This window comes from Gopherus flavomarginatus, chromosome 8 (assembly GCF_025201925.1).
Source record: "Gopherus flavomarginatus isolate rGopFla2 chromosome 8, rGopFla2.mat.asm, whole genome shotgun sequence".
Lineage (NCBI taxonomy): Eukaryota > Metazoa > Chordata > Testudines > Testudinidae > Gopherus > Gopherus flavomarginatus.
The window spans coordinates 105,440,444-105,467,587 of record NC_066624.1 but is presented as its reverse complement, the minus strand read 5'-3'; the positions used below and the strand labels follow the sequence as shown (position 1 = coordinate 105,467,587).

Sequence of the window (27,144 nt, the reverse complement as noted above, 5' to 3'; positions counted from 1 at the left end):
CATTCTATCAGTTACAGAACTTTAGGTATCACTTTTAAGAAACGCAGGTAAAAGATTTTCATACAGAAGGGCTGGCAAGTGTCCCCTTAAGATAACTGACCATTTTATGACTATACAGAAAGCTCACACAAAAGAATTAGATCATAAAATCATCTGTAGTACGTAATGGTGAATATTAGGGCTGTTGTTTAATCACAGTTAACGCATGCGGTTAACTCAAAAAACTAATCGTGATTAATCGCAGTTTTAATTGCACTGTTATACTATAGAATACCAATTGAAATTTATTAAATATTTGGATGTTTTCTACATTTTAATATATACTGTATTCTCTGTTGTAATTGAAATCAAAGTGTATATTATTTTTTATTATAAATATTTGCACTGTAAAATGATAAGTGAAATAAATAGTATTTTTCAGTTCACCTCATACAAGTACTGTAGTGCAATCTCTTTGTCATGAAAGTGCAATTTACAAATGTAGATTTTTTTTGTTATATTACTGCACTCAAAAACAAAACAATGTAAAACTTCAGAGCCTGCAACTCCACTCACTACTACTTCTTGTTCAGCCAATCGCTAAGACAAACAAGTTTGGTTGCATTTACAGGAGATAAATTCTTATTTGCAATGTCACCAGAAAGTGAGAACAGGTATTTGCATGGCACTTTTGTAGCCAGCATTGCAAGGTATTTACATGCCAGATATGCTAAACATTTGTATGCCCCTTCATGCGTCGGCTACCATTCCAGAGGACATGCTTCCATGCTGATGAGGCTCATTAAAAAAATAATGCATTAATTAAATTTGTGACTGAACTCCTTGGGGAGTTTTGTATGTCCTCTGCCCTGTTTTACCCACATTCTGCCATATATTTCATGTTATAGCAGTCTCGGATGATGACCAAGCACATGTTCATTTTAGAACACTTTCATAGTAGATTTGACAAAATGCAAAGAAGGTACCAACAGGAGCGGGTGGTGGTATGGGCCTGTGGTGTCCGGGCTCCAGCAATGTTTAGGGCCTGGGGGCCCAGCTCCACAAATGTTTGGGGCTGAGACTCTCCCGTGGCCCCGCCTTCTGCCCCACGCGCCTCCCCCGAGTGCCCCCCAGCCCCCACTTGCTGCCCTTGTGCACTTCCTGGGGCCCCAGAGTGTCCCTGCCTCTCCCCTGAAGCTCTGGGCTGCTTTGCAGGCTCCCAGCATCAGTGCCCTCCATCCACGAATCGCAGCACAGGCTGTCCTACCCCTGCCCTTCTACCTCAGACCCTTCCTTTTTCCGGCGGGACCCTCCACCAGCACAGCCCCTCTCCCCCCACAGTTATCACTCCTGCCCCACACTGGGCAAGTGGCAGCCCCACCTCCAGTGAGACTATGGTGAGGGGCAGCAGCAGGGAGGCAGTGCACATGTGATGGCAGCCACCCACCCTGGCACCCACTAAAGGGGAGACAAGGGGGCTTCCTGGACCTGAAAGGAGGCCTAGGAGCACGGGCAGAGACAGTGGTGCAGGGTGAGTGTGCTGTCGGGAAGGGGAGAGGGCCCTTCCCCAGAGCTCACTGCTGCTGATAGGGAAAGGGCTGGGGGGAGTCCTCCTCTCTGGCCCCAGCCCTGGGGCAGCCTACTTGCACGCCAAACTCATCCCCAGCCCTGCTCCAGCCCAAAGCTTGCACTCCCCAGCCAGATCCCTCACCCCCCACACTTCAGCCTTCTGCCCTAGCTCTGAGCCTCTCCAGCACCCTAGCCCTCCCATCCCCAACCAGAGCCTTCATCTTTCCGCACCCTAACCCTCTGCCCCGTCCCTGAGCCCTCTTGCATCATGAACTCCTCATCCCCAGCCCCACCCCACAGCCCTCACCCCTACGTCCCCTTCCTCTGCACCCCTTCCCACCTCCAAACTCCCTTCCAGAGCCTGCACCCCCATCCCCTCCTGCATCCCCACCCGCTGCCCCAGCATGGAGCCCCCTCCTGTACCCAAACTTCCTCCCAGAGCCTGTACCTCAGACACCTCCTCCCCTACCCAAACTGCCTCCCAGAGCCCAACCTCTCACCCCTTCTGCACCCAAACTCCTTCCTAGAGTCTGCACCCGGCACCCCTCCTGCACCCCAGTTCCCTGCCCCAGCCCAGGGACCAGGACTGGCGCTAGAGTTTTTCGCGCCCTAGGCGCACGGCCATTTCGCCGCCCCGCGTGCTGCTCCCGCAGCTCCGGTGAACCTGCTGCAGTCATGTCTGCGGAGGGACCGTTGGTCCACGGCTCCGGTGGAGCTGCCACAGCCGTGCCTGCGGGAGGTCCACCGGAGCCGCGTGGAACCAGCGGACTGTCCGCAGGGGCATGCCTGTGGCAGCTCCACCACAGCCGTGGACCAACGGACCCTCCACAGGCATGACTGCGGCAGGTCCACCGGAGCCGCCTGCTGCTCCCCCCGGCAAAATGCTGCCCCCCGAAAATCCTGGCACCCTAGGCGATCGCCTAGTTCGCCTCAATGGAAGCGCCAGCCCTGCCAGGGACTGCACCCCGGACCTCCTCCCCTCACCCAAACTCTTTCCCAGAGCCTTAGGCAGGTTGGGGGGAGGGCAAAGTTTGGGGGCAGCGGGTTCTGGCCACCACCAAAATTTCTACAAACCTGCCACCTCTGGGCACCAATGTGAGATTTCTAAAGATAGCTTCAGCACTTGACCCAAGGTTTAAGAATATGAGGTGCCATCCAAAATTTGAGAGGGACAAGGTGTGGAGCATGCTTTCAGAAGTCTTAAAAGAGCAACACTCCGATGTGGAAACTACAGAACCCAAACCACCAATAAACAAAATCAACCTTCTGGTAGTGGCATCTGACTCAGATAATGAAAATGAACATGTGTCACTCTGCACTGCTTTGGACCGTTATCGAGCAGAACCCACCATCAGCATGGACGCATGTGCCCGGGAACCACATTTGTAAGGTCAACTTTCATGATAAAGAGATTGCACTACAGTACTTGTATGAGTTGAATTGAAAAATACTGTTTCTTTTGGGTTTTTTTTACAGTGCAAATACTTGTAATAAAAAATAAATATATTTGTAAATGTAGAAAACATCCAAAACTATTTAAATAAACGGTATTCTATTATTGTTTACCAGTGCCATTAATCACGATTAATTTTTTTTAATTGCTTGACAGCTCTATATTTTTGAATATTTGTATTACATAACAACCTCAGGATCACCCCTCTGCTCCCCCAAGCTACTAATTAAGAGGAAACAAACAGAAAAACAAACAAAATAACAAAGAACTATTAAACACAAAGAAGAGTCATGAGCATCAAGGAGAAACAACAGCCCACTAATGGGAGAGAAGAAAATGCCTAACAAACACCCCAGATCCTGTCTCTGTCCTAAAGGACACATTCCAGTTCGAACTCATCTATCAGATTATGTTACCTGTTGCAGTAATGCTCAAGAAAGCCTAATTTATATGTCTCCAGACTGCATAAGGGCTGCTACATGATGTTATAATGATGGTGATTAGCTAATTTGATGAAGTAATTTTTCAAACTTAGCTACCAAGTTACTGCTCAAATGTACTTTAATCTTGTGCCGTGTACAGGGCTGTTTGCATTATGAGAGAGTTAGTCTCTTAGCAGCAACCACTGGTGTCACAAACAAGCTTCTCAAAAGGTAACCAGGCAACTGGTGTCTCCCAGGATAACTGACTTCACGCTCAACTCCATATCCACTTGTAATATCAAACTGACCATCAATTGTACGATTCTGGAACACTACATTTTCCATAGTAGGGTCTGATTCTCCTCTTCTTCATATCAGTTTAATGCCAGTGATTCCACTAGAGCCCTCCCCACCCCTTAAATTATTTTGGATTAAGTGAGAGGATGCTATATGTGCAAAGGACATGTAGCATCTCTGAACATTCAAGATACATTGATGGCAAAAGACAAACTTTCTTAAGTCTGGTAAGAGTCTATATATTCTGTACAATATTTTAAATACTACGTGATCCATCCAGTTTCCTTTATATTTTGTTAGTTCCCAACTCTGGGATGTTACCCTCTTCCCAATATTGTGTTATCAAACTCCCTTCAGCGGCTCAGCCCAATGTCTCTGTCTGTTTAGCATTTGTATAGTTTGGATGGAAGAATAAAGATCAGAAAAACAGATCTGTAATCTCACTGTGCCCTTCAGGTGCAAGCTAAAAAGTGACTGTAAAAATGGCACCGGGGGTTCTATCTTCATTCTGTCTGTTTCTAGCGCAAATGTGTCCAACCTGATTTGCAAACTCACCCTGAGATCCAAAAGTCAATCTGCTTTCTTTCTGGATCGTGCATTATCACCAATAATAAAAAAAGAGTCTGCTGTTCAAACTTATTTAACAATTCTGTTGATCATAAAAACGTTACAAGATAATTCAGCTCATTCTTCTTTATGAATGTTGAATCTGCAGAGCTAACAGTAGCGTAAAGTAGTGCAAACTTATTTCTGTCAATAATGTAAGGAGCTCTGACTCTGAATACACACAGGGAGTAGATATGTTGGGTGAGAAGGAACCATTTTTATTTAGTCACATTTCTCACTAACCTCTCTGTAAAATCAAGCCTTAAAAATGGTAAGCACCTTGGGGCAGGCTCTCCTTCTGTACAGAGCAAAGCAAACTGTCAGCCCTCAATAAATACTCAGAAATATTCTTGTGAATGGAAGGATGTCTGAGATTGCAGTTACTTCCCCTGCCCGTGTCCTCAGACAACAGTTGCAAATGTTTTATTTTAATTATTTATTAAAAATAAAATAAGTTTTTGCAGAACCAGTTAAATGACAGCCTCATGCTCTTAGGTTTGCTGCTCTTGCAAGAAAGTGCAGATGGATAAGGCACTCATTGCTCCGAGAGCTGGGAAATGGCAGCCATGACTTTGATTAGTATTTCTGAGTATATGTACTCCAAGTTCACATCAACAGGAGAAGTGGATGTCCCCTTCAACTCATGTGCATATAACCACTACTTATGGCTGGGAGGGGCAGCTCCCTGGAGGGTCCCTCTCTATCCTTGTATCCTAACAGATATTCCTTTCCTATTCCAATTGTGCCCCAGTACAATGCCAGGAGTGAGGTGACCCTAATCCATTCCCTGCACCACAGTAATCATTCTGGGAGACAAGAGATATCTGTCACTCAGCCCCCTGCACCCCATTACTCACTCTAGGGGATGTCCTTTCTGCTGCAGTCAACAATCATTTTAGGGTATTCAGAGAGTCCCTCTGTTCCCATTACACCCCAATAATCATCAGTGGATGTCTGTCTCCCATTTCCCAGCACTCAGTAATCAAGTAATCAATCAGTAGGTCTAGGCTTGGTATTAAGAAAAGCTATTTCACCAGGAGGGTGGTGAAGCACTGGAATGGGTAACCCTGGAAAGTGGTGGAATCTCCATCCTTAGAGGTTTTTAAGACCCGGCTTGACAAAGCCCTGGCTGGGATGATTTAGCTGGGGTTGGTCCTGCTTTGAGCAGGTGGTTGGACTTATGGTGACCAGACAGCAAGTGTGAAAAATCAGGATGGGGTGGGGGGTAATAGGAGCCTATATAAGAAAAAGACCCAATGATCGGGACTGTCCCTATAAAATCAGGACATCTGGTCATCCTAGTTGGATTAGATGACCTCCTGAGGTGTCTTCCAACCCTCATCTTCTATGATGATCCTATGATTCTAAGAATTTAGAGTGGTGTTTCTCGACCGGGGTACACATACTTCCAGGGATACTCAGAGGTCTTCCAGGAGATACTCAGCTCAACTAGATCAGTGTTACTCAACCTGTGGGTTGCAGAGAGAGAGTGTGTCCCCATCACAAATGCAGGGCTAACATTAGGGGGAGGCAAGCAGGGCAATTGCCTGGAACCCCATGTCACCGGGGACCCCACAAAGCTAAGTTACATGTTTCAGCCCTGCTGCCTGGGGTGCAGGCTTCAAAAACGGTTCACAAGTGACAAACAGGTGCAAGGATCACACTGAAATGTAAGTACAATATTTCTATTCCAATCCATGCATTTCCTAATGATGTGGTAGAAATGAGAACGGAAGCAGCGTCTCAGTAACAGTGTGCTGGAACACTTTTGTATGTTTATGTCCGATTTTGGAAGCAAGTAGCTTTTCAGTGAGGTGAAACGTGGGGTCGGGAAGACACATGAGACTCGGCATGGTGGCCAGTAGCCTGCAAAGGTTGAGCCCTGAGTTAGGAGGACAGGGGCAGCCTCCCCTATTCGCCCTGCACTCCAGTAACCACCAGGGGGGGGTCCCGCGGGTGTCTCGCTTATTCCCACCACATCCCATGGAAGCGATGGCACTGGGGGGACGGGACCCTCATTCCTTGGGCACCCTAATAATCTGTGTGGGTGGCAGGGGTGTCCCCTGCCTGGTCCCCTACAGCCCGATCATGGCTAGAGGGCGGGGGGGGGCTCCCCAACAGTCGGGGGGGCCCAATGCGGGGAGCAGCGGCGTCCCCCTGAAGGGCGGGGGGCGCCCGGGGTAGACCCGGCGGGGGGCGCCTCAGGGAGTCGGGTAGCCGCTGCCGGGCCGCCGCACTGCGCATGAGCGGGAGGCGGCGGAAGGGCCCGTGAGGAGCCGGACTCGGAGCTGGAGGAGCCGCTGCCGCCTCCGGAGGAAGCAGCCGCCGTCGCCGCTCTCAGTCTCCGCCTGAGCCGGGAGGGGAGAGGCCTGTACAGCCCCCAACATGGTGAGCGCCGGGGGCAGCCTCCTGGGCCGCGCCGCGCTCCGCTCCGGCCGCCGGGCCCCGCCGAGCAGCGCCGCTATGCGGGAGCCGGGGCCTAGTCGTGGTGGCGCCGGGGGAGAAAGTACCAGGGGGCAGCGCTGCAGAGGCGGCGTCTGCGGAGCCTCCAGTCCGGCCAGGGGTCACTGTGGGGCCTCGGTTCGGCTCAGGTGGGAGGTGGGCTGAGACCCCCTTCAGCTGAGGGGCCGGGCGGGGGGGGGGGGCTGAGACCCCCTTCCAGCTCGGGGGCCGGGCGGGGGGCGGCGGGGGCTGAGACCCCCTTCAGCTGAGGGGCCGGGCGGGGGGCGGAGGGGGCTGAGACCCCCTTCAGCTGAGGGGCCGGGCGGGGGGCGGAGGGGGCTGAGACCCCCTTCAGCTGAGGGGCCGGGCGGGGGGGGGGGGGCTGAGACCCCCTTCCAGCTCGGGGGCCGGGCGGGGGGCGGGGGGGCTGAGACCCCCTTCCAGCTCGGGGGCCGGGCGGGGGGCGGGGGGGCTGAGACCCCCTTCCAGCTCGGGGGCCGGGCGGGGGGCGGGGGGGCTGAGACCCCCTTCCAGCTCGGGGGCCGGGCGGGGGGCGGGGGGGCTGAGACCCCCTTCCAGCTCGGGGGCCGGGCGGGGGGCGGGGGGGCTGAGACCCCCTTCCAGCTCGGGGGGGGGGGCTGAGACCCCCTTCCAGCTCGGGGGCTGAGGGGGGCACACTGGTCCCCTGGAATGGCATATGAGGGGGAAGGTGCTGTGGGGCTGACTGGGCACCTTCGTGGGGAGGGTAACTCAGGAACCTTCAGTTCAGCGCTGCAGGGAAGAGGTAACGGGCTCTATGGGGAGAGAGCAGGAACTGCACCTCAGGGTAGGTGAGGGGGTCTGTGGCTTGTGTTGAGAGGGGGCTTTGGGACCCTGCATCTCAGGGAGGGTTTGACAGGGAGTAGTCCAGGCCCCTTCACAGTAAGGGCTCAAGGGAGGGATTCCTTGTATATTTTGGGGGGATTCAGGTCCCTTGGGTTGGGAGTTTCTGACTTCATGGGCATTTTAGGGAGGTTCAGTTTTTTGTGTCATTGTTGGTTTGGGTGGTTTCAAATCCCATCGGACGTCAGGAGCTAATTGGGATGCTGTCCCCAGGCTCAGTGCCCATTGTAGCAAAGCAACGTCACTGGTGATATGGAGGTTTTTGAGGTTCATCAAACTGGACTCTTCCTGGAGAGTTTGTGGGCATTTACTGCATAGACCGGGGATTGATCGCTTTCACATCAGCATCAGGAAGGACATTCTATCCATTTACCCTTTTTAATTTGATTTATTTTGGTAATAGCTAATGATTTCTGGTATACAGTGTGTTTTTAATTTTTTTTTTTTAGGATGAGAGTATCTTGCTATTGACTTCTCTCACATGTTTCTGTGTACTCAAGTGGACATGTGTTAGTGTCATACTTTTTTCTAAGGCCTCGTCTGCACACAAAAGTTGTTCCACTTTAACAATATTGGCATAATTAAAGTGGTACTCTGCTTCTAGTAAGGACATAGATTTATTGTTATAAATATGTGAGAAGGGGAATAAGCTATAAAGTATAAGACACCTTTACAGCGCTATAACTGTATACACACTAGGGGTTGTACTGGCATAACTATATCATTTAAAAAAAAATCACACCAACATAGTTAAACTTGTGTAAAACAAACAAAAAAACACCTATGGTGTTCCAGGACATAGATGGTTGGCGTGGCACTTAGACCTCTTGCACTTCACTTTTTTGTTGTCATTAGAAATCCTTAATCAAAATTGAAACCTTTTACTGAGCAGTTGGATGAAGTTTCTTTTTGTGCAGAACAGGTTTTCTAAGAGAGATCTTGCAGTTGAAGGGTAAGGTTGTTCAGGAATCTTAGTATAACTACATGCTTTTTGGAACTCACTTGGTCAGTGGTTTTCAACCTCTTTCATTTGTGGACCCTTAAAATTTTTCAAATGGAAGTGCAGACTCCTTTGAAAAATCTTATGCATAGTCTGTGAACCCCTAGGTGTCTGCGGACAACAGGCTGAAAACTAGTGTTCTATGGTAATGACAGTCTTTTGTGGATCCTTTAGACCAGGGGTAGGCAAACTACAGCCCGCAGGCTGCATACGGCCTGTAGGATTGCCAGCCCCACACTGCTCCCAGAAGCGGCTGGTACCATGTCCCTGAGCCCTAGAGGGAGGAGGGGGCAGAGGCTCCACATGCAGCCCTCGCCTGTAGGCATTGCCTGCGGCAGCTCCCATTGTCTGGGAACGGAGAACCGTGGCCAGTGGGAGCTTCGGGGGAGGTACCCTCGGAGGAGGGCAGCACACGGAGCCCTCTGCCACCCCTCCCCAGGGGCCACAGGGATGTGGTGCCAGCTGCTTCCGAGAGCAGCATGGGGCCAAGGCAGGCAGAGAGCCGTGCGCCGCTGCCACCCTGGAGCCGCTCAAGGTAAGCAGCACCATGCTGGAGCCTGCACCCCAACCTCTCCTACACTCTGCACCCCAACTTCCTGCCCTGAGCTCCCTCCAGCACCCCACATCACTCCTGCACCCCAACCCATTGCCCTGAGCCCCTTTTTACACTCCTGCACCCCAACCTCCTGCCCTGAGCCCCCCTCCTGCACCCCAACCCCCTGCCATGAGCCCCTTCCTCCACACCACACCCTCTCCCGCACCCCACACTCCCTCCTGCATCCCAACCCCCTGTCCTGAGCTCCTTCCTGCACTCCACACCCCCTCCTGCACCCCAGTTCCTTGCCCGAGCCCCTTCCTGCACACCGCATTCCCTCCTACACCTTGCACTCCCTCCCGCACCCCAACCCCCTGTCCCAGCCCTACATTCATGGCCCTGCATGCAATTTACCCACCCAGATGTAGCCCTCGGGCCAAAAAGTTTGCCCACCCTTGCTTTAGACACAGTCAGCGGACCCCAGTTGAAAACCACTGCATTAGGTAATTGTTACCTCAGCAGTGTTGTGCAACATTTTATAAAAAGCATCTTGTTAAGGCTTCAGGAAGTACAATTAAACTAGATACCTGTACTACTTAGGTCTTTGAAGGCACTTGGCTTTAGGCCTCATGCCTCATAACACAACCTGGATATGCCATATAATCACACAAAGGTGTGTTGGTTGTGTATTCATATATCAACACCTGGCTTTATGATTAGAGATTGTAATTTAATCAAGCATTTGTACAATTTAAATACGAGAGAGAGGCAATGAGATATATTGTGCTGTGGGTAGTCTCCTGAGGGAAGTGGTGGGCGCCCATTTACTTTTTTGATACTACACCGAACAGAAGACTAGAAAACATTATGTATGGAACAATGCTGTATTGACGCTTATGGACTGGGTAATCTACTAGGTTTATTATTATATTAATTTGTATTATAGTAGTACCTGGCCGCCTCAGTCATGGACTGTGGCCTTGTTATGCTAGGCACTGTACAAATAGGTCTTTTCCAGCTTTAACTTGTTTGATTCTACAATTATGTACTAATGGCTTATTAATGTCACCATGAACTTCAAAGTAAAAACACACCCTCATTATGAAATGGTTAGAATTTCTTGTAATACTACTTGGGTAGAAAGGCTCTGATTCTGCGAACACTTATGCACGTGCTTGTTTTTATTACTGTGAATAGTCCTATTTAAATCAATGGGCTGTTCGCAATGGTAAAGTTAATTACATGCTTAAGTATTTGCAGCACTGAAGCCTAACCCAGAACAACACACTAATCTTATAATCTTTATTCAACAACATACATTGTTTACTGTCTTGTGTATCTGCACATGTTCTCTAAGAAATGCTTCTCTTGTGATAAAATGGTAAATATATAGTTGATTATGACAAACTTCTTGCAGCAACAGGAAACTGAAATTCTTGTACAACTTGAAATTCTTAAAAGCAGCAAAGAATCCTGTGGCACTTTATAGACTAACAGATGTTTTGGAGCATGAGCTTTTGTGGGTGAATACCCACTTCGTCGGATGCATGTAGTGGAAATTTCCAGGAGCAGGTATATATATGCAGGCAAGCTAGAGATAATGAGGTTAGTTCAATCAGGGAGGATGAAGCCCTGTTCTAGCAGTTGAGGTGTGAAAACCAAGGGAGGAGAAACTGGTTTTGTAATTGGCAAGCCATTCACAGTCTTTGTTTAATCCTGAGCTGATGGTGTCAAATTTGCAGATGAACTGAAGCTCAGCAGTTTCTCTTTGAAGTCTGGTCCTGAAGTTTTTTTGCTGCAGGATGGCCTCCTTAAGGTCTGCTATAGTGTGGCCAGGGAGGTTGAAGTGTTCTCCTACAGGTTGTTGTATATTGCCATTCCTAATATCACTAGTAACTGCACACCGCACCATAGGAACTCTAGCTCAGGAACCAATCCATGCAACAAACCTCGATTCCAACTCTGCCCACATATCTACACCAGCGACACCATCACAGATCATCCACACCATCACTGGTTCATTCACTTGCATGTCCACCAATGTAATATATGCCATCATATGCCAGCAATGCCCCTCTGCTATGTACATCGGCCAAACTGGACAGTCGCTATGGAAAAGGATAAACGGACACAAATCAGATATTGTGATTTGTGTAAAATGTCTGTTAGTCTATAAGGTGCCACAGGATTCTTTGCTGCTTTTACGGATCCAGACTAACATGGCTTCCCCTCTGATACTTGAAATTCTTAATGTTTGACATTATCTTCTGTAATATCTTGTTTTGGTTCATGGCATCATTATACAGTTTAATATCACCCTGTAAGTTGTAAGATGATTGTTTCATACGGCTATTTGGTACCTATATGGTGAATATTTGTGTGTATAATAGATTATTGCTTGCACATCAAATTTAAACCCAGCTTATTTTCCTAAAGTAATATTTGTAGCTTTAGCATCTGCATTTAGGATCATTTCAGGCCACTTCATCTGTATCTTAATAAAGAGATGGCCAAAGGATATATAACTTTGTCCTTTCTCAGGTTTCCAAAGAGTCCATTGGATTCATGTTTATATAGTTCCTTTTCACAAGAGCTATCTTAAGATTGTTCAGGAATAGGGGCTTCTGTCAGAGCGTTGTGTGATTTAGTGTGTAGTCCACCCTTGATTCTCTATCCACATTCTTGCACTCCTGGTGAAAGTGTGTCCTGTGGAAGCAGCCCTATAGGGCTGTATAGATGCTTCTAGGCTGGACCAGAGTTATGGGTGCAAAACAACTATTATAGTGTTATTGTGCACCTGCTTTTAGGGCAAAAGTGAAAAAGGACTGAATTCAGCACTTACTCTGCCTGCTAGATTAAGGGCTTGTCTACACTGGCACTTTACAGCGCTGCAACTTCCTGGCTCCAGGGTGTGAAATAACACCCCCCGAGTGCTGCAAGTTTCAGCGCTGTAACATGGCAGTGTAGACTGCTACAGCTCTGGGAGCTATGCCCCTCGTGGAGGTGGCTTTTTTACAGCGCTGGGAGAGCTCTCTCCCAGTGCTATGCCACGACTACGTAGCCATGTTAAAGTGCTGCCGCGGCAGCGCTATAACATTGCTAGTGAAGACTGGCCCTAACTCAGAATTACCTCAGTGACTCTCAGAGCTATTACAGTCTCTTGTTTAGGTAGGTAAGAATTGTATAAATTGCCATGAAAGATTATCCAGTTACACACATGCATTAATTGAAATAACCTTAAATTTGTAAAACAAATCAAGGAATGTCAGAAAACTTCAAGATAACCTTGCTGGTGTTCACACCCATTCTTTGAGTGGTTTGTGTTGCTGGACCTTGTGAACGTTTAATTCTTGTGTTGCTGAATTGAAAGTGAATGGATCTTATTTCACTTAAAATACAGTTTGTTTGTTTGTTTTTTTAAAAAAGTGTCCTTGCTCTCTTCCTTTTATCTTCCTTTCCCCAAACCACCAGAGAAGAGACGGTGATTATCAGGTTATGACTATTATTATTGACTAGCAGGATATGACTGTTGTTAGTACAGAAAATACTGTGGGGATTGATTTTTGGTATTGCTACACTTTAACTTGGACTTTGCATTTGTCTTTAATTTGCCATGCACCCATATGCCATGGCACTAGATGCGTATATTATTCCTCAGTAAATTCATAGCTTGTTGTGGTAATAAATACTTCTGTGATCAGTTTTTATGCTCTCAACAAATATGATGAATAAAATACACCTTGATCAGGTTTTGCTTTTTATGTTTTACCGGTTATAAATGTTAATAAACACAGACAAGAACACTTATGGTTATTTGCAAGTGTCTGATGCATTCTTTTGACAGATGTAACACAACACTGAATGTTTTTAATTCTAGAGAAAAGTGAAGAAATGCTGTTATGACCATAAGAATACTCCCATTAGGGTGCACACAAACATTTCACAAATCAGGACCCCAGAACTAAAAGGTGATCGTACCTGCCGATGCTAATGTCTGCATACAGTGCCTTCAGGTTATTCAGTGTTTGACATGAAGTCACTGGAGTGTAAGAGGCTCTCCTGCATGCAGATTACTCTGTAGGGTTTACAGGCAGTTTATGTACCCTTAACATTATAACTGATTTTTTTCTAAAATGCAAGCCAAGATTCTGCAGAAGTTGATGCTACTTACTTGGAAAAGATTCCTATGCAGTGCATCTATGTGAATTTTTTAGGCCCTAATTTGAGACCTAATAAAGATATTAAAATATTATAGTTAAAGATGTAACCTCTAAATAAGTTCCAGTGCCTCTGTTTCTATGAGCTTTTCTAAGCTGCAGATTGACAACTGGCTAAAGTTTTATGAGTGTTCATTGCGGCTGTTGGGATCCCTGTGGGTAGTTGTGAAACTGACAAGAAGAGGTAGGCATCCAAAATGTGACACTGGGAAGAGATTGGAATAGCGGAGACTCCCATCACGCCTGGGCCAGAATATTGGTTTGGTGGAGATGGTAAGCGAACAAATACTCTCTACCTTCTGGAAGCCAGAGGGATTTGGGGTGGGAATTCTTCAAATTGATCAGATGTCAAATAGCTGGAGACTACACACAACCTCTGGGTAAATTCCAGGGGCAGCGTACTGGAAAGAAGTCCATGCTTCCATTTCTAAGCAGCATGGAAGAAGGGATGTTGACTTGGGCAGCGGGGCCCCTCATCTTTATTTAGTGATCTAACTATTATGTGTTCGGCAAATGTTTAAGTCCGATATATGAGGGTGGTGGTGAGTGGGTGGCTCTGGGAACTATTTTAAAAAAGTTTTTTGTATTGCCATAGTTCCCCAGAGCAACAACTAAGATCTAAGTTCCCATCATTCAAAGAGCTATATAAACACACAAGAAGACATGATCTGTGTGCTGTGTTTCAGTGTGGGGAAGGAAGGAGATGGGAGCCGGGTCACATGACAAGAAATGAGTTGATAAAGGATGAAGATCAGAACTGCCATACAGGGTCAGACCAATGGTCCATCTAGCCAGTATCCTTTCTTTGACAGTGGCCAGTACCAGAGCTTTGGGGGGCACGTACAGAACAGGGCAGTTTTGGACCGATCCACCCCTATCTTTCCCTCCTGGCTTCTGGAAGTCAGAGATGTAGGGTCAGTGTGAGCATGGGGTTACATCCCTGACCATGTTGGCTAATAGCCATCAGTGGACTTATCCTACATGAACTTACCTGGTTTTTTGAACCCAGTTATGCTTTTGGCCATCACAGCATACCATGGCAATGAATTCCACAGGTTAATTGAGTGATGTGTAAAAAGTGCTTTCCCTTGTTTGTATTAAAACCTGCTGTCTGTTAATTTAATTAGGTGATCTTTTGTATTGTGGGAAAGGTTAAATAACACTTCTCTAGTCACTTTTTCCACAGCATTCTTGATTTTATAGACTTCTGTCATATCCCCTCTTAATTGTCTCTTTTCTAAAATGAGCACCTCTAATCTTAGAACCACAGGGTTAGAAGAGACGGCAAGGGTCATCTAGTCTAACCCCCTGGCAAGATGCAGGATTTGTCATATCTAAACCATCCAAAACAGATGGCTATCCTGCCTCCTTTTGAAAACATCCAGTGACGGAGCTTCCACAATCTCCCTAGGCCGTCTGTTCCATTGTCCTACTGTTCTTACCGTTAGGAAATTTTTCCTGAGATTTAATCTAAATCTGCTATGCTGTAGTTTGTTCTCGTTGCCTCTTGTCCTGCCCTCTTGTGGCAAGATAGAGCAACTTTTCTCCATCTTTTTTTTTATGGCAGCCTTTCAAGTATTTGAATACTGCTATCGTGTCCCCCCTTAATCTCCTCTTTTCCAAACTAAACATACCCCGCTCCTTCAACATTTGCTCATATGGCTTACATTCCATCCCTTTGATCATCTTTATCACTTGTCTCTCGATCCTTTCCAGTTTCTCTACATCCTTTCAAAATTGGAGACAGTACTCCAGCTGAGCCGAGTAGAGAGGTACTATCACCTCCCGTGATTTGGGTTGTTAATGCAATCTAAAATTGTATTTGCCTTTTTTGCAACAGCATCGCATTGTTGACTCTTGTTGAGATTGTGATGCACCACATCTCCCAGATCCTTCCCAGCATTGCTGCTATGAAGCCCGTTATTCTGTGTTTGTGCATTTAGTTTTTCTTCCCTAAGTGTAGCACCTTACATTTGTTTTTGTTGAATTTCATTTTGTTGTCTGTCACCCAGTTCTCCAGTTTATCAAGATCCCTTTGAATTTTAGCTTTAGCCTCAAAATGTTAGCAAACATACCTAGCTTGTCATCTGCAGATTTGATCAGTATGCTCTTTATTCCTACATCCAGGTCATTAATAAAGATGTTAAATAACACTGGATCCAGAACAGATCCCTGTGGAACCCCACTTGAGACCTTCCTCCAAACTGACAATATTCCATGAATAGTTACTTTTTGTTTGCAATTGTTTAACCAATTATATATTCACTTACTGGTAGTTCCGCAGAACCTGCATTTCTCCAGCTTACTTAATAGAGTATCATGTGGAACTGTGTCAAAAGCCTTGCTGAAGTCTAGGTATATTATGTCCACTGTATTCCCCATATCCACCAAACCAGTTACCTTGTCAAAGGAGGAAATCAAGCTGGTTTGGCATGATTTGTCCATAGTAAATCCATGCTGGCTGCTAGCAATTACCCTTTCATCCTCTAGGTACTTGCAAATTGGATGTTTTATACATTGCTCTAGTACAGGGGTTGGCAACCTTTCAGAAGTGGTGTGCCGAATCTTCATTTATTTACTCTGATTTAAGGTTTTGTGTTCCAGTAATACATTTTAACGTTTTTAGAAGGTGACTTTCTATAAGTCTATAATATATAACTAAACTATTGTTGTATGTAAAGTAAATAAGGTTTTTAAAATGATTAAGAAGCTTCATTTAAAATTAAATTACAATGCAGAGCCCCCTGAACCGGTGGCCAGGACCCGGGCAGTGTGAGTGCCACTGAAAATCAGCTTGCGTGCTGCCTTTGGCATGTGTGCCATAGGTTGCCTACCCTTGCTCTAGTAGCTTCCCAGATATCGAGGTCAGGCTGACTGGTCTGTAGTTCCCTGGCTCCCCCTTTTTCCACTTTTAAAAGATGGGGCACTATGTTAGCCCTTCTCCAGTCTTTCAGGACCTCTCCTATCATCCATGAGTTCACAAATATTATTGCCAGCCTTTTTGACTGCTGCTGCACATTAAGCTGAAATTTGCAGAGAACTATCCACGATGATTCCAAGATCTTTCTTGAATGGTAATGGCTAATTACAATTGTAGTTGGGATTATTTTTTTGTAATGTGCATTATTTTGCACTTATCAGTGTTGAATTTCACAGCCATTTTGTTGCCTGGTCACCCAGTTTTAAGATATCCCCGTGTAACTCTTCACTGTCAGCTTTGGACATAACTATCTTGAATAGTTTTGTATCACCTGCAAACTTTGCCACTTTACTGTTCACTCACTTTTCCAGATCATTAATGAAAATTGAACAGCACAGGTCCCATACAGATCCTTGGGGCCCCTGCTGCTTAACTCTCTCCATTATGAAAACTGACTGTTTATTTTTACCCTTTGCTTCTTATATTTTAACTGGTTACTGATCCATTAGAGCACCTACCTTGTTCTCCTATGACTATTTAGTTTCCTTAAAAGTCTTGGATAAGGGATCTTATCAAAGGCTTTTGGCAATTCCAAGTATGCTGTCTTGACTGAATTACCCTTATCCACATGAGTGTTAAAACTCTCAAAGAATGTTAATAGATTGGTGAGGCATGACTTCCCTTCACAAAAGCAGTGTTGACTCTTCCCCCGACAGTTTTGTACATCCGTGTCTGATAATTCTGTTTTTTACTATAGTTTCTAGAAATTTGCCTAGTACTGAAGTTAGGCTCACTGGCTTGTAATTATTAGGCTCACTTTTGGAGCCCTTTTTAAAAATTGGCATTACTTTCCGGTCATCTGGTACAGAGACTTGTTTCAGTGATTGATAGGTTATGTTATAGTACAGTTAGTTCTTCAGTTTTGTATTTGAGTTCCTTCAGAACTCTTATGTTAATACCATCTGATCTTGGTGACTTATTACAGTTTAATTTATCAGTTCTAAAACCTCTTCTTCTGACCTGTTCATGTATGTACTTCAGATTTGTTGCCCTAAAAGAATAGGTCTGATGTGGGTATCTTCCCCACATCCTCTGCAGCAAAGACCAATACAAAAAAATCATTTAGCTTCTTTGCAATGTCCTTGTTTTTCTTGAGTGCTTCCTTAGCACCTATGTTGTCTAGTGGCCCCACTGACTGTTTGGCAAGCTTCCTGCTTACTAAGTACTTTAAAAAATGCTTACTGTTATCTTTTGTGTCTTTAGCATGTTACTTCTCAACTTCTTTCTTGGCTTGCATTGTTATACTTTTATGCTTAACTTGCCAGAATTTGTGTGCCTTCCTATTATCCTCACTAGGTTTTGACTTCCAAATATGGCCACAGTCTTGAATGGCTTTGAAGGTTAGGACAAGAAGTTTGAATTTGATGCGGTTGAAATTAGAGAGCGCTTGGAGGGATTCAAAGAGAGAGTAGTGACATGGTCAGAATGGGCAAATTGATCTTAGCAGCTTTATGTTATATAAGGATTGGTGAGGCTGATGACTGTCAAGGGGCCAGAGAAGAGAAATAATTAGAAAATATTGCCCAATTAAATGTATTATAGAGCTTTTATATCTTTCTCTGAAGCAGTATAGTGTTGGCCAGTGTCAGACACTGTCGAACTAGACCAGGGGTGTCAAACTCATTTTTTTGTTGGGAGCAGGAGCAAAAATTCATTATCATCAAAAATGATAAGTAAATTTTGCAGTCTCGTGCAGTTTCATAATGTGTCTCATTAGTGAAGTTAAATACTGTGTTTAAAGAAAATGTGTTCACTTAGAATTCATAAATAAGACTTTTTTCATTCTTCCCCCTTTCCTCTGGGGGAATTTCTCTCTTTTCGTACCCTCTTTTAGGAAATTATCATCTTCATCCTGTTCTTTGGAGGCAGGAGGTACTAGGGAGTGAAGTGGAGAAGATGTCATGTCCCTGAGCCCAGTGCTAAGGGGCTGGGAGAGATGGATAGAGAAGAGGAAGGCGAGGCTAGAAAAGAACTTCTCTGTGCCAGGCTTTGTGGTGTTACTTGTGTCCTCCTGCTCCTCCCAAGCAGTGGCAGTTTTCACAGGCATCTGTGTGGTCAGGCATGAGTTTCCTGCTTAGTGGCTCCCTCTAGGCTAGATTGTCTTTCATGTCAGAGGAAGCTGCAGGCTAAAGAACAGGGTTCTCGGCGCCACATGGAACTTGTGGGCTGTTTTGACACCCCTGTTCTACACAGACAAGAGATTTGTTTCAGAATTTTCAGTGTTATGCATAAACATCTATCTAGGTTCTTATATTGTGCTCATCACATAAATTTGTGATCAAAAGGAATGGTCTCCAAAGACCTGAGTTTGTATTTTTCTCTTTATCCAGAGGCTGATAGAATGTATAAGAACATTCAGTCTATTCATTTATCTCACTTTTCACTGGCTTTTTTTTATTCCAACAATGATAGCAGACAGACTTTTGTTTAACTGACTTCATGTTACTAGTATGTTCCCTTCAAGTTGAGGAAGAGGCATGTTAGCTAACCTGAACTGGGGTAGCAAGTATTGTATCTGTCTCTAGTTAAATACAGGAAAGGCTATAGGGTGCAGTAGCCTCTCTGTTGAGCATTTTAAAATAAGTCTCTTGAAACTCAGCTTCTCTAAATATTTTTAAAAAGTGCAATATGCTTTGGAGCCTGTTGCCACTTGAGATGTGGCTTATTTTTAGTGTAGCCAAATATGAGCTGTAACAAGATATTAAAAACGTGGCAATAATCTTATCTCTTGCAGTCCCACACCAGCAGGCTTTAGGAGAGCTGCCCAATCAATGTTAACAGAGTATGGCAGCTTTTGGGGAAAGGCTCCTCCAATGTACAGGGCCTTTGAGGTGATAGAAGGAATCACAGATATGCCACCAGAAATAAGCTCCGTGGTGACATAATCAGAAAAAATGGATATTAAATAATTCTAATAATGAAATATTCTGTAAGAGAGAAAATGGATTAGAAATTAATTGTAACACAGCTTTTATTAATCTGTTAAAAATTAATCTGTTCTAGTTTTATTTAAAAGGCACTGAATTGTTACTAACATTTAGGTCATCCTTTGATATAGGAAAATTCTGAATGAATGAAACACATATAGGCATATATTAAAACTATACAGTAAAACCAATTTAAGCTACAATTTTTTTACCTAGTAAATTGCTGTGGTTTTTTTTTTACCTTTTTCTGTAATTCACTGCATTCCCGTTGAAGCCCTTGCTAAGCTTACCCCTGACCTCCCTTTTCTTTTTATATCATTACTCTTGGGATCTTCCATCGAACCTTGTAGGGATTGCATGGTAGAGAGCAGGGCCAGCTTTAGCAAGTGCGGGCCCTGAATTGTACTCACCCGGCGACACTCCTTGTCTTTGGCAGCACTTCGGCAGCGGGTCCTTCACTTGCTCCAGGTCCTTGGTGGCACTCAAGGACCCACTGCCGAAGACCTGCAGCATCGCCGAGTGAGTAAAAATTAAAAAGGCACCGGCGCGGGGCCCTCTTAGGCGCTGGCACGGGGTCCAATTCTGGGGAATCGGGCGAATCGGCCTAAAGCCGGCCCTGGTACAGAGCATATAAAGTATCTTCCCTGTGATTTTTGTATTTAAAAATATTTGACTTACAAATACAAATGTTAAAATTATCATAAGTGTGCAAGGTACTTTACATAGTGAGTAAAGACTCCAGTCCTGAAGAGTTTACCATCTGATTGCCCAGTCTTATAACTGACTTCATATGGGAACATTGGCCTGAGTGTGTGGAATTATTTGCAGGATTGCAGCCTTAATTGATACGGGCGAATACCTATAACCTTTCTTGTATTACTAATGGGGAGGGAAGAATGCACAGATTTGGAGTTGCCATCTTGGTTTCTAGGGTTTTTTTCAGTACTTTCCACAGCATATTATATATGTAATATTACAAAAGGGTGGATTTGATTTAAAAATTAGTCAGGAAGACTCAATTTAATCATAGATTTCTACATAAAAGTGCATTCTTGTTGGTTGTTATAACCTTAATACATATTATTCACAATTCAGAGATAGATGTAGGCTTTATTTTTAGAAGGTACACACTATACATTTTTAAAGTGATTTATTTTGAATTTTTTTCAGATTAGTTTTACAGCTATATCAGAAAATGAATGATTGGTCATTTCATTTACCAAAAGTAAATTGAAGCAGATATTTATGAAGTCATTGGGAGGTGAACTATTTCCAATTCAACAGGTTAATCATTAGTATTTGGAGGATTTTCTTGCAGTGCTGTATTAGTAGGAGAACATCACCAGACGGACATTTAAATTGTTTTATTTAACTAAAACAACAACTTTATGTATTCTGGATTTTTTTCTCCAACTGCAAACATATAATATTTTAACAAAACAAGTATATGAATTTTTGAATGTAGTTAAACATTTAAGTTTTTTAAAATCAGGTTTGTTTTTGATAAAATTGTTTTAAACTAAAATAGTTAAATGAAATAATTAAAAAAAAAAAACCAACAAAAAATTAAATCGACTGTGTCAGCCAGGTCAACATGAGAAACTTTAAATACTGGCTTCTGCAGTTAACTCAGTCGTCTTCACCTTCACTTTCCTGTTTGTTCATTATCTGGAAAAGAAAACCAAGCTTTCTTGCTTTTTCAGGTCCCAAACGATTTCTCAGTTGGAATGAATTAATCCAAAGGAAGAAAATATTCTTTCTACACTTGCAGAAGAAGCTACTGCTGTTAAAAGTGACATCACTTCAGCAGTCTCTGAATCCAAGTGCTTAAGTGACTTCCACCAGTTCACTGGTGGGACTTTCTTTAAAACATCATCAGCAAACAAACATTCCTTGAATGGTTCTTATTCCCAAACTGGGTCTCTTTTACGGCCTGCTGCCATTATTGGTTTTCCCTTTTAGTTAGAAATCGTATGGTAGATCTCAAATCAATGAAGGCTACACTCAGAAATACCTCAAGGCTTGTGGACTGTGCTGCTCAAACAGTTTCACTTTCTTTTCTACAGGCTGTCCCTCCCTTCTCACATTTATCTCCAGACTTCTCCTTGTCCAGATCTATTCCACCACCAACAATCTTCTATTCATTCAACTTTTGAATCTTTGCACTTTTAGAGAGAGGTAAGGGATTGACTCTGTGTACAAAAACTTGCAGAGGGACAATAGGGTTCAAGTCTGTTATTTCTCACCTCTCTATTTTATTTAAAAACATTGTTGCTGTTAACAAGCCCATTGTCTCTGGAGACACATCACAGTCTGAGAACAGCAAAACTAAGCATCTCTGATGGTATTTTCTAGACTGAGCATTGAGTTCCATTGGGTAGATAGAAAGATTAACCTAAATAATCTATACAGAAGCCCCTGGAACACCATAAGATTGGGTCCCTAATCCATGAACTATTGGAACTCATTTACAAAACTTTTCTTAAACATGACATGAATATATTGTCTCATACTATAGAATTAGAATTTATAATCCCTATTCCATGATGAGATATCTTTGAGCTATAATGTTTCTTAATTAAAACTATCTTTAGGCAGGTTTTTTCCTCAAAAAGCATTTTATCAAAAAATCTGATTTTTTTAATTAAAAAAACATTTATTTTTATTCACCCTTTTACAAATTTTGTACTTCCTTTCTTAAAAACTGATATAAAAAAAAGCATATTTACCTCTACAAGTAATCCTTCCACATTGTGCTCGATGTACATGGGTGAAACTTGGAGCCCAATCCTGGAAGGCACTGAATGCCTCCTGTGATGTGCTGAGCTTCTACAAGTCCTAATTTCAGTAGTTGAGCGTGCTCAGTATCTCACAGGAGATGCTCACCAGTTTGAAACATTGGGCACTTACTCTACCATTATCTGGGCAGTACCTATTCAAATGGATTGATCTCTCTGTCTGTCTGCAACTGTTCCTGAAAATTTAATTTTTAACATACATTGTGGGAAAAGGAGCAAAATATGGGAAACTTGTTTAAGGCAAAACTTTATATAAAGCTGAGAGAGAATGAAGCAACATATTCTCTATGTGCCAAGTTCTTAACTGTAAACATTTTCAGATAGCAATTCATTCTTTCAAATAGGGGTTTTAAATAGAAATGCTGATTGTCTTTCTTCTGTAATAGCATGAATGGTCTCCACTGTAGATCATATTTAAATTTTGCTTATGTGTGCATTGTTGTACTCAATAGAATGTGTAATACCAAGGCTGCAAACTTATGTTAACTACTTTTGCGGGTGTATTGAGTATTGGTTTTTCACATCATCCACTCAAAGAGAAGTTGAGCAGCATTAAACTGGATCTGACTTTTGAGTTAGAATAATTTGGAATCTGAAGCTCTGGTTGTGCTTCCTAATTATGTAATTGAACACAAAACATACCATGGAATTGGGTTTCTGTTCCCACCCCCCCCATGGCTCTGAAAAGGAGTTTGGCAATCAGATAATGCTATGGTGAGCATGGTATGAAAATTTGGGCTTTATAACTGAGTTTTGTTTCCTAAATTAGAACTGCACTTTTTACTAGTAGGTTTCAGCATGTTGATTAGAAAGCTTTCTGCTTTGAAAATGTTGACTCGTTTTTAAAATTGGATTCAGGTTCATTGAAATGGCTGGAAGAGACCCCATTTTCATCAGTAACAACTGCGGTAATATTTTTATAATGTACTTCAGGTAAAAATGTCTGATCTGAAATACTAAGCACTCTTTCGTCCTCTCCCCCACTCAAAAGCAGAATCATTGAATCCAGAATCACATGTTGCCTAATAAGTTACTGGACTCAAGAAGTTGGTTTAATTTAGGACTTAAGTGGAGAGAGAGTCTGTTGGTTTAAGCATGATAACTCCTTAATTCTCACTGTGACCCTGATATGTCTACACAGTGCAACTCTCCCCCCCCAATTACAACCCTTCCCCCCACATACACATACAGCAGCAAGTCTCAGAGCCTGTGTCAACAGACTTGAGCTCACAGGGCTAAAAATAGAAGTGTAGACATTTCGGGTCCAACCCATGTCCAAATGTCTGTACTGCTATTTTTAGCACCTTAGCCCAAGCCCCATGAGCTCCAGTTTGACCTGGGTTCTGAGGCCTGGTCTACACTGAGGGGGGAGGATCGATCTAAGTTAAACAACTTCAGCTACATGTATAACGTAGCTGAAGTCGACGTACTTAGATCAACTTACCATGGTGTCTTCACCATGGTGAGTCGACTGCTGCTGCTCCTCCGTCAACTCTGTCTGTGCCTCTCGCTGAGCTGGAGTACAGGAGTTGATGAGAGAGCGCTCAAGGATCGATTTATCGTGTCTAGTCTAGACGCGATAAATGAATCCCCACTGGATCAATCGCTGCCTGCCTATCCGGCCAGTAGTGAAGACATACCCTAAGACTCACTACTGCTTTTTTTACTGAGTAAATTTTGTCACTGTATTGCTTTAGGCAAGTTGCTTAACCTTTTTGAGTCTGTTTCTGCTTCTATAAAATAGAGACAATACCTACTTCATAGAACCATTGTGGGGATTATATAATTATTGTTAAGGACTTTGAAAACAAAAAGCACTATATAAATGTTTGAAGATGTTTCATTTTTCAATTTTCAGCTTTCACTATTTGTAAATGCTAGTATTATCTGAATTGAAGATGCAAACTAGTCAACATCTGGTGGATTTTTTTTTTTTGCATGAGGAATGAGAGTTTTCCAAATTACAGCCAACTTAAATTTTATGCATTTCAGTTACCTTTCTTTGTCACACATAACATTAAAAATTGCTTTTGCTGTAAGCTGAGAACTCAGTATCTTCTAGGCAAGATAGGTTTTAAAGGATCAGCCTTTTAAATAGGAACTGTATGTGCATGTGTTGTACCTCCATCACTACAACTTATTGCCTATTGAGATATTGTCCATTTTAACATTTTCTGGATGGTTTGGCATGGGGATTTGTATGATGATTTAGCTGATAGTTTTGCCTTTATGTGGAAGATCTGTATTTGAAGGTACCCTTGCATTGTGCAGCCAGACAGGGTTGAGAATACTGAAGACACTGCTGACTTCTTCAAGAAAACATTATGCTGCACACAATGTTGTTTGTGTGCAGTCATAGGAAATCAGCAATAATGTTTTATAGAAATATATCTGTTTATACCTGTTCAGTTGTTTGTCTTATCGTGTGCCTAAAAAATATGTCCACGTGTAATTTTTTTAAAAAGCATCTTTTGATATAACCAACTGTAAGAAAAACAAGGTATGTATTAAGTATAAAGAGCATAAGTTGTGGTCTGCCTGTTTAATTTTTGTTCGGGGGAGAAGTTTAATATATTGTGAAGATTGTAATGGAATTTGGAGGTACTTTATATTTTTTCCAGTAATCAGTTTTCGTCTCAGTATTGTCTTTTCTAACTTTCCTAGAACAAGTTGAAATCGTCACAGAAAGATAAAGTTCGTCAGTTTATGATCTTCACTCAATCTAGTGAAAAGACTGCAGTGAGTTGTCTATCTCAAAATGACTGGAAGTTAGATGTTGCAACAGACAATTTTTTCCAAAATCCTGAACTTTATATACGAGAGAGCGTTAAAGGATCATTGGACAGAAAGAAGTTAGAACAGCTATATAACAGATACAAAGGTGAGTGCAGTGAGTTCTAACAATTACACTTTTTAGATTATTTTATTTGCAGCTGCTAATTTATAGATTACATGTACATCGTATGCTTATAACTGGGCTACTCTATTTAAATTTAAACTGACCTGCACACACTAACTTTTTTATGTAACTAATAATACAAGACCAGTCTAGAAAAAAGCAGAGATACCATATATATAAGGCCACAGTACTGCAAAGACACACATGCTTAACTTCATGAACTATTGACTTAAGCATGTGTGCAAGTTTTTTGCAAGATTGGGGCTTAAGCTTGGAGCTTCATGTAGTGTTACCCACTTGACCCCTTGATAGCCATGCGTCCTTAGATTGATTCTTTTGTGGGCAACATATCACTCCAGACTTAATCCTTGACAAAATAAAATGGCATATAGGTTGGTCACTCAGTCAAAAAGGTGGAGTGAGGACGGGGAGTCACTTCAGAAGCAACCCTGTAGTTTTATGAGACCAATACAGACAGGGCAGGAAAGAGTTGGTAACACCCACTGTGGCCTAACTGAAAATGTCATCAGTTGAATGTTGGGCTGAATAATGAACAAAGTAAGGCGGAGGGGGTTTGCAGCGATAGATTAGATTCTAGTTAAAAAAAATTCTTCATGTTTTAGTTTAAAAAAAATAGATTTGCATAGTCATCTTTACATTTTCTATTAGTTTTAAGATGTGTGCTGTTTGCATAAACGTTGTGTAATACACATACAATTATCCTGAAGTCTTTGCTGGCTTACATCAGTAAAGGGTTATTACCTCACTTTGAAATGTGAAGACCTCTTTTCTAGTCCAGCTACTGACTTTTTATGAAATATCGGGTGGGGAAGAGGACACATGGCTGGATGATTTGGGTTTGTTAATGAGGCAACAAAATCTTTGCCTTCTAGGTTACTATATCCAATTCAGCTCAAGTGGCTAGTGGCCAAAATTATAGCTGATTGATGTCAAATTTAGTAGTTTCATGGGGGAGCCAATTTGGTTGTCTCAAAATCCATCATTGGAAGTGGCACCCACATTGGCAATCTTAGCCAGGAACTTGAGTGTGCATTGAGGAGTGAACTACCTTCATTTTCCTAGAGTTAGAGCTTGTCTGCATTAACCTAGAGGGGAAATAATTGCCTTCTTGATAGAGGAAGTTGAGCTAAGTTGTATAAGTAAACTGAGGGAGCTCGGTTGTGGAGAGACTATAGAGGAGACAGGCAAAGTACCCGCAATTTTTTTCCATCCATGTGTGGAATAAATTTTGTTATGTGCACTAAGTTGTGTGTGGATGTGTGCCACCACTAGAAACAAAAAACCTAGATATAATATATATTTTTAAAAAGTTACCATGGGAATAATTACTTCAGCCAGGACAGGTTAGGCATTTTAGAACTCCCTAACCAAAGAATTAAATTTAAGTGTAAGAGATATAAAAAAATATGCTTAGACCAGTCAAAACACTAAAATAACACACTTTGAAAGAATAAAATTTCAGAGAATATGTGTGCACTGCAGGAAGTACCAAGAAGTAACAACAACAATAATACAAATGTGTTGGGAGGTGAGTGTGACACAGACATGGGTGTGTGTGCTGGCTGCTGGGGAAGCTTCTGAGACACGCCGTGCGCTATCTTGTTAAGACACTCAGGGCTTGTCTACATCACAAAGTTGCAGCGCTGGTGAGGGGGTTACAGCGCTGCAACTTAGGAGATGTACACATCTGCAGGGCATCACCAGCGCTGCAACTCCCTGTTTGCAGCGCTGGCCGTACTCCCGTTTTGTCTCGGGTGTAGAGGATCCAGCGCTGGTGATCCAGTGCTGGTAATCAAGTGTAGACACTTACCAGCGCTTTTCTTGACCTCCGTGGAATAAGCAGGTATCCCAGCATACCTGAGGAAGCCTCTGGTAATCAAGCTGGTCTCCTTCCCCGGTTTGCTCTCGCGTTCCCCGAACCCCGAGCAAGCAGGTCTCCTTCCCTGCGGTTTGCAGGGGGGTTCGGGGAATGCGAGAGCAAACCGCGGCGAAGCTGGTCTCCTTCCCCAGTTTGCTCTCGCGTTCCCCGAACCCCCGTGCAAGCAGGTCTCCTTCCCTGCGGTTTGCAGGGTGGTTCGGGGACCGCGAGAGCAAACCGCGGCGAAGCTGGTCTCCTT

At 43.5% G+C, this 27,144-nt stretch overlaps 1 protein-coding gene across 1 annotated transcript in view; it reads left to right on the top strand.

Moving 5' to 3' along the window:
- Positions 1-6,578: 6,578 nt before the first annotated feature.
- The window catches only part of DCUN1D1 (defective in cullin neddylation 1 domain containing 1), a 35,534-nt gene continuing 14,968 nt past the window's right edge, over positions 6,579-27,144 (top strand). The window contains exons 1-2 of the mRNA XM_050964310.1: positions 6,579-6,714; positions 24,772-24,988. Coding sequence (XP_050820267.1) covers positions 6,712-6,714; positions 24,772-24,988 — 220 coding nt within the window. The 5' untranslated portion in view covers positions 6,579-6,711. The remainder of the gene's footprint in view (positions 6,715-24,771; positions 24,989-27,144) is intronic.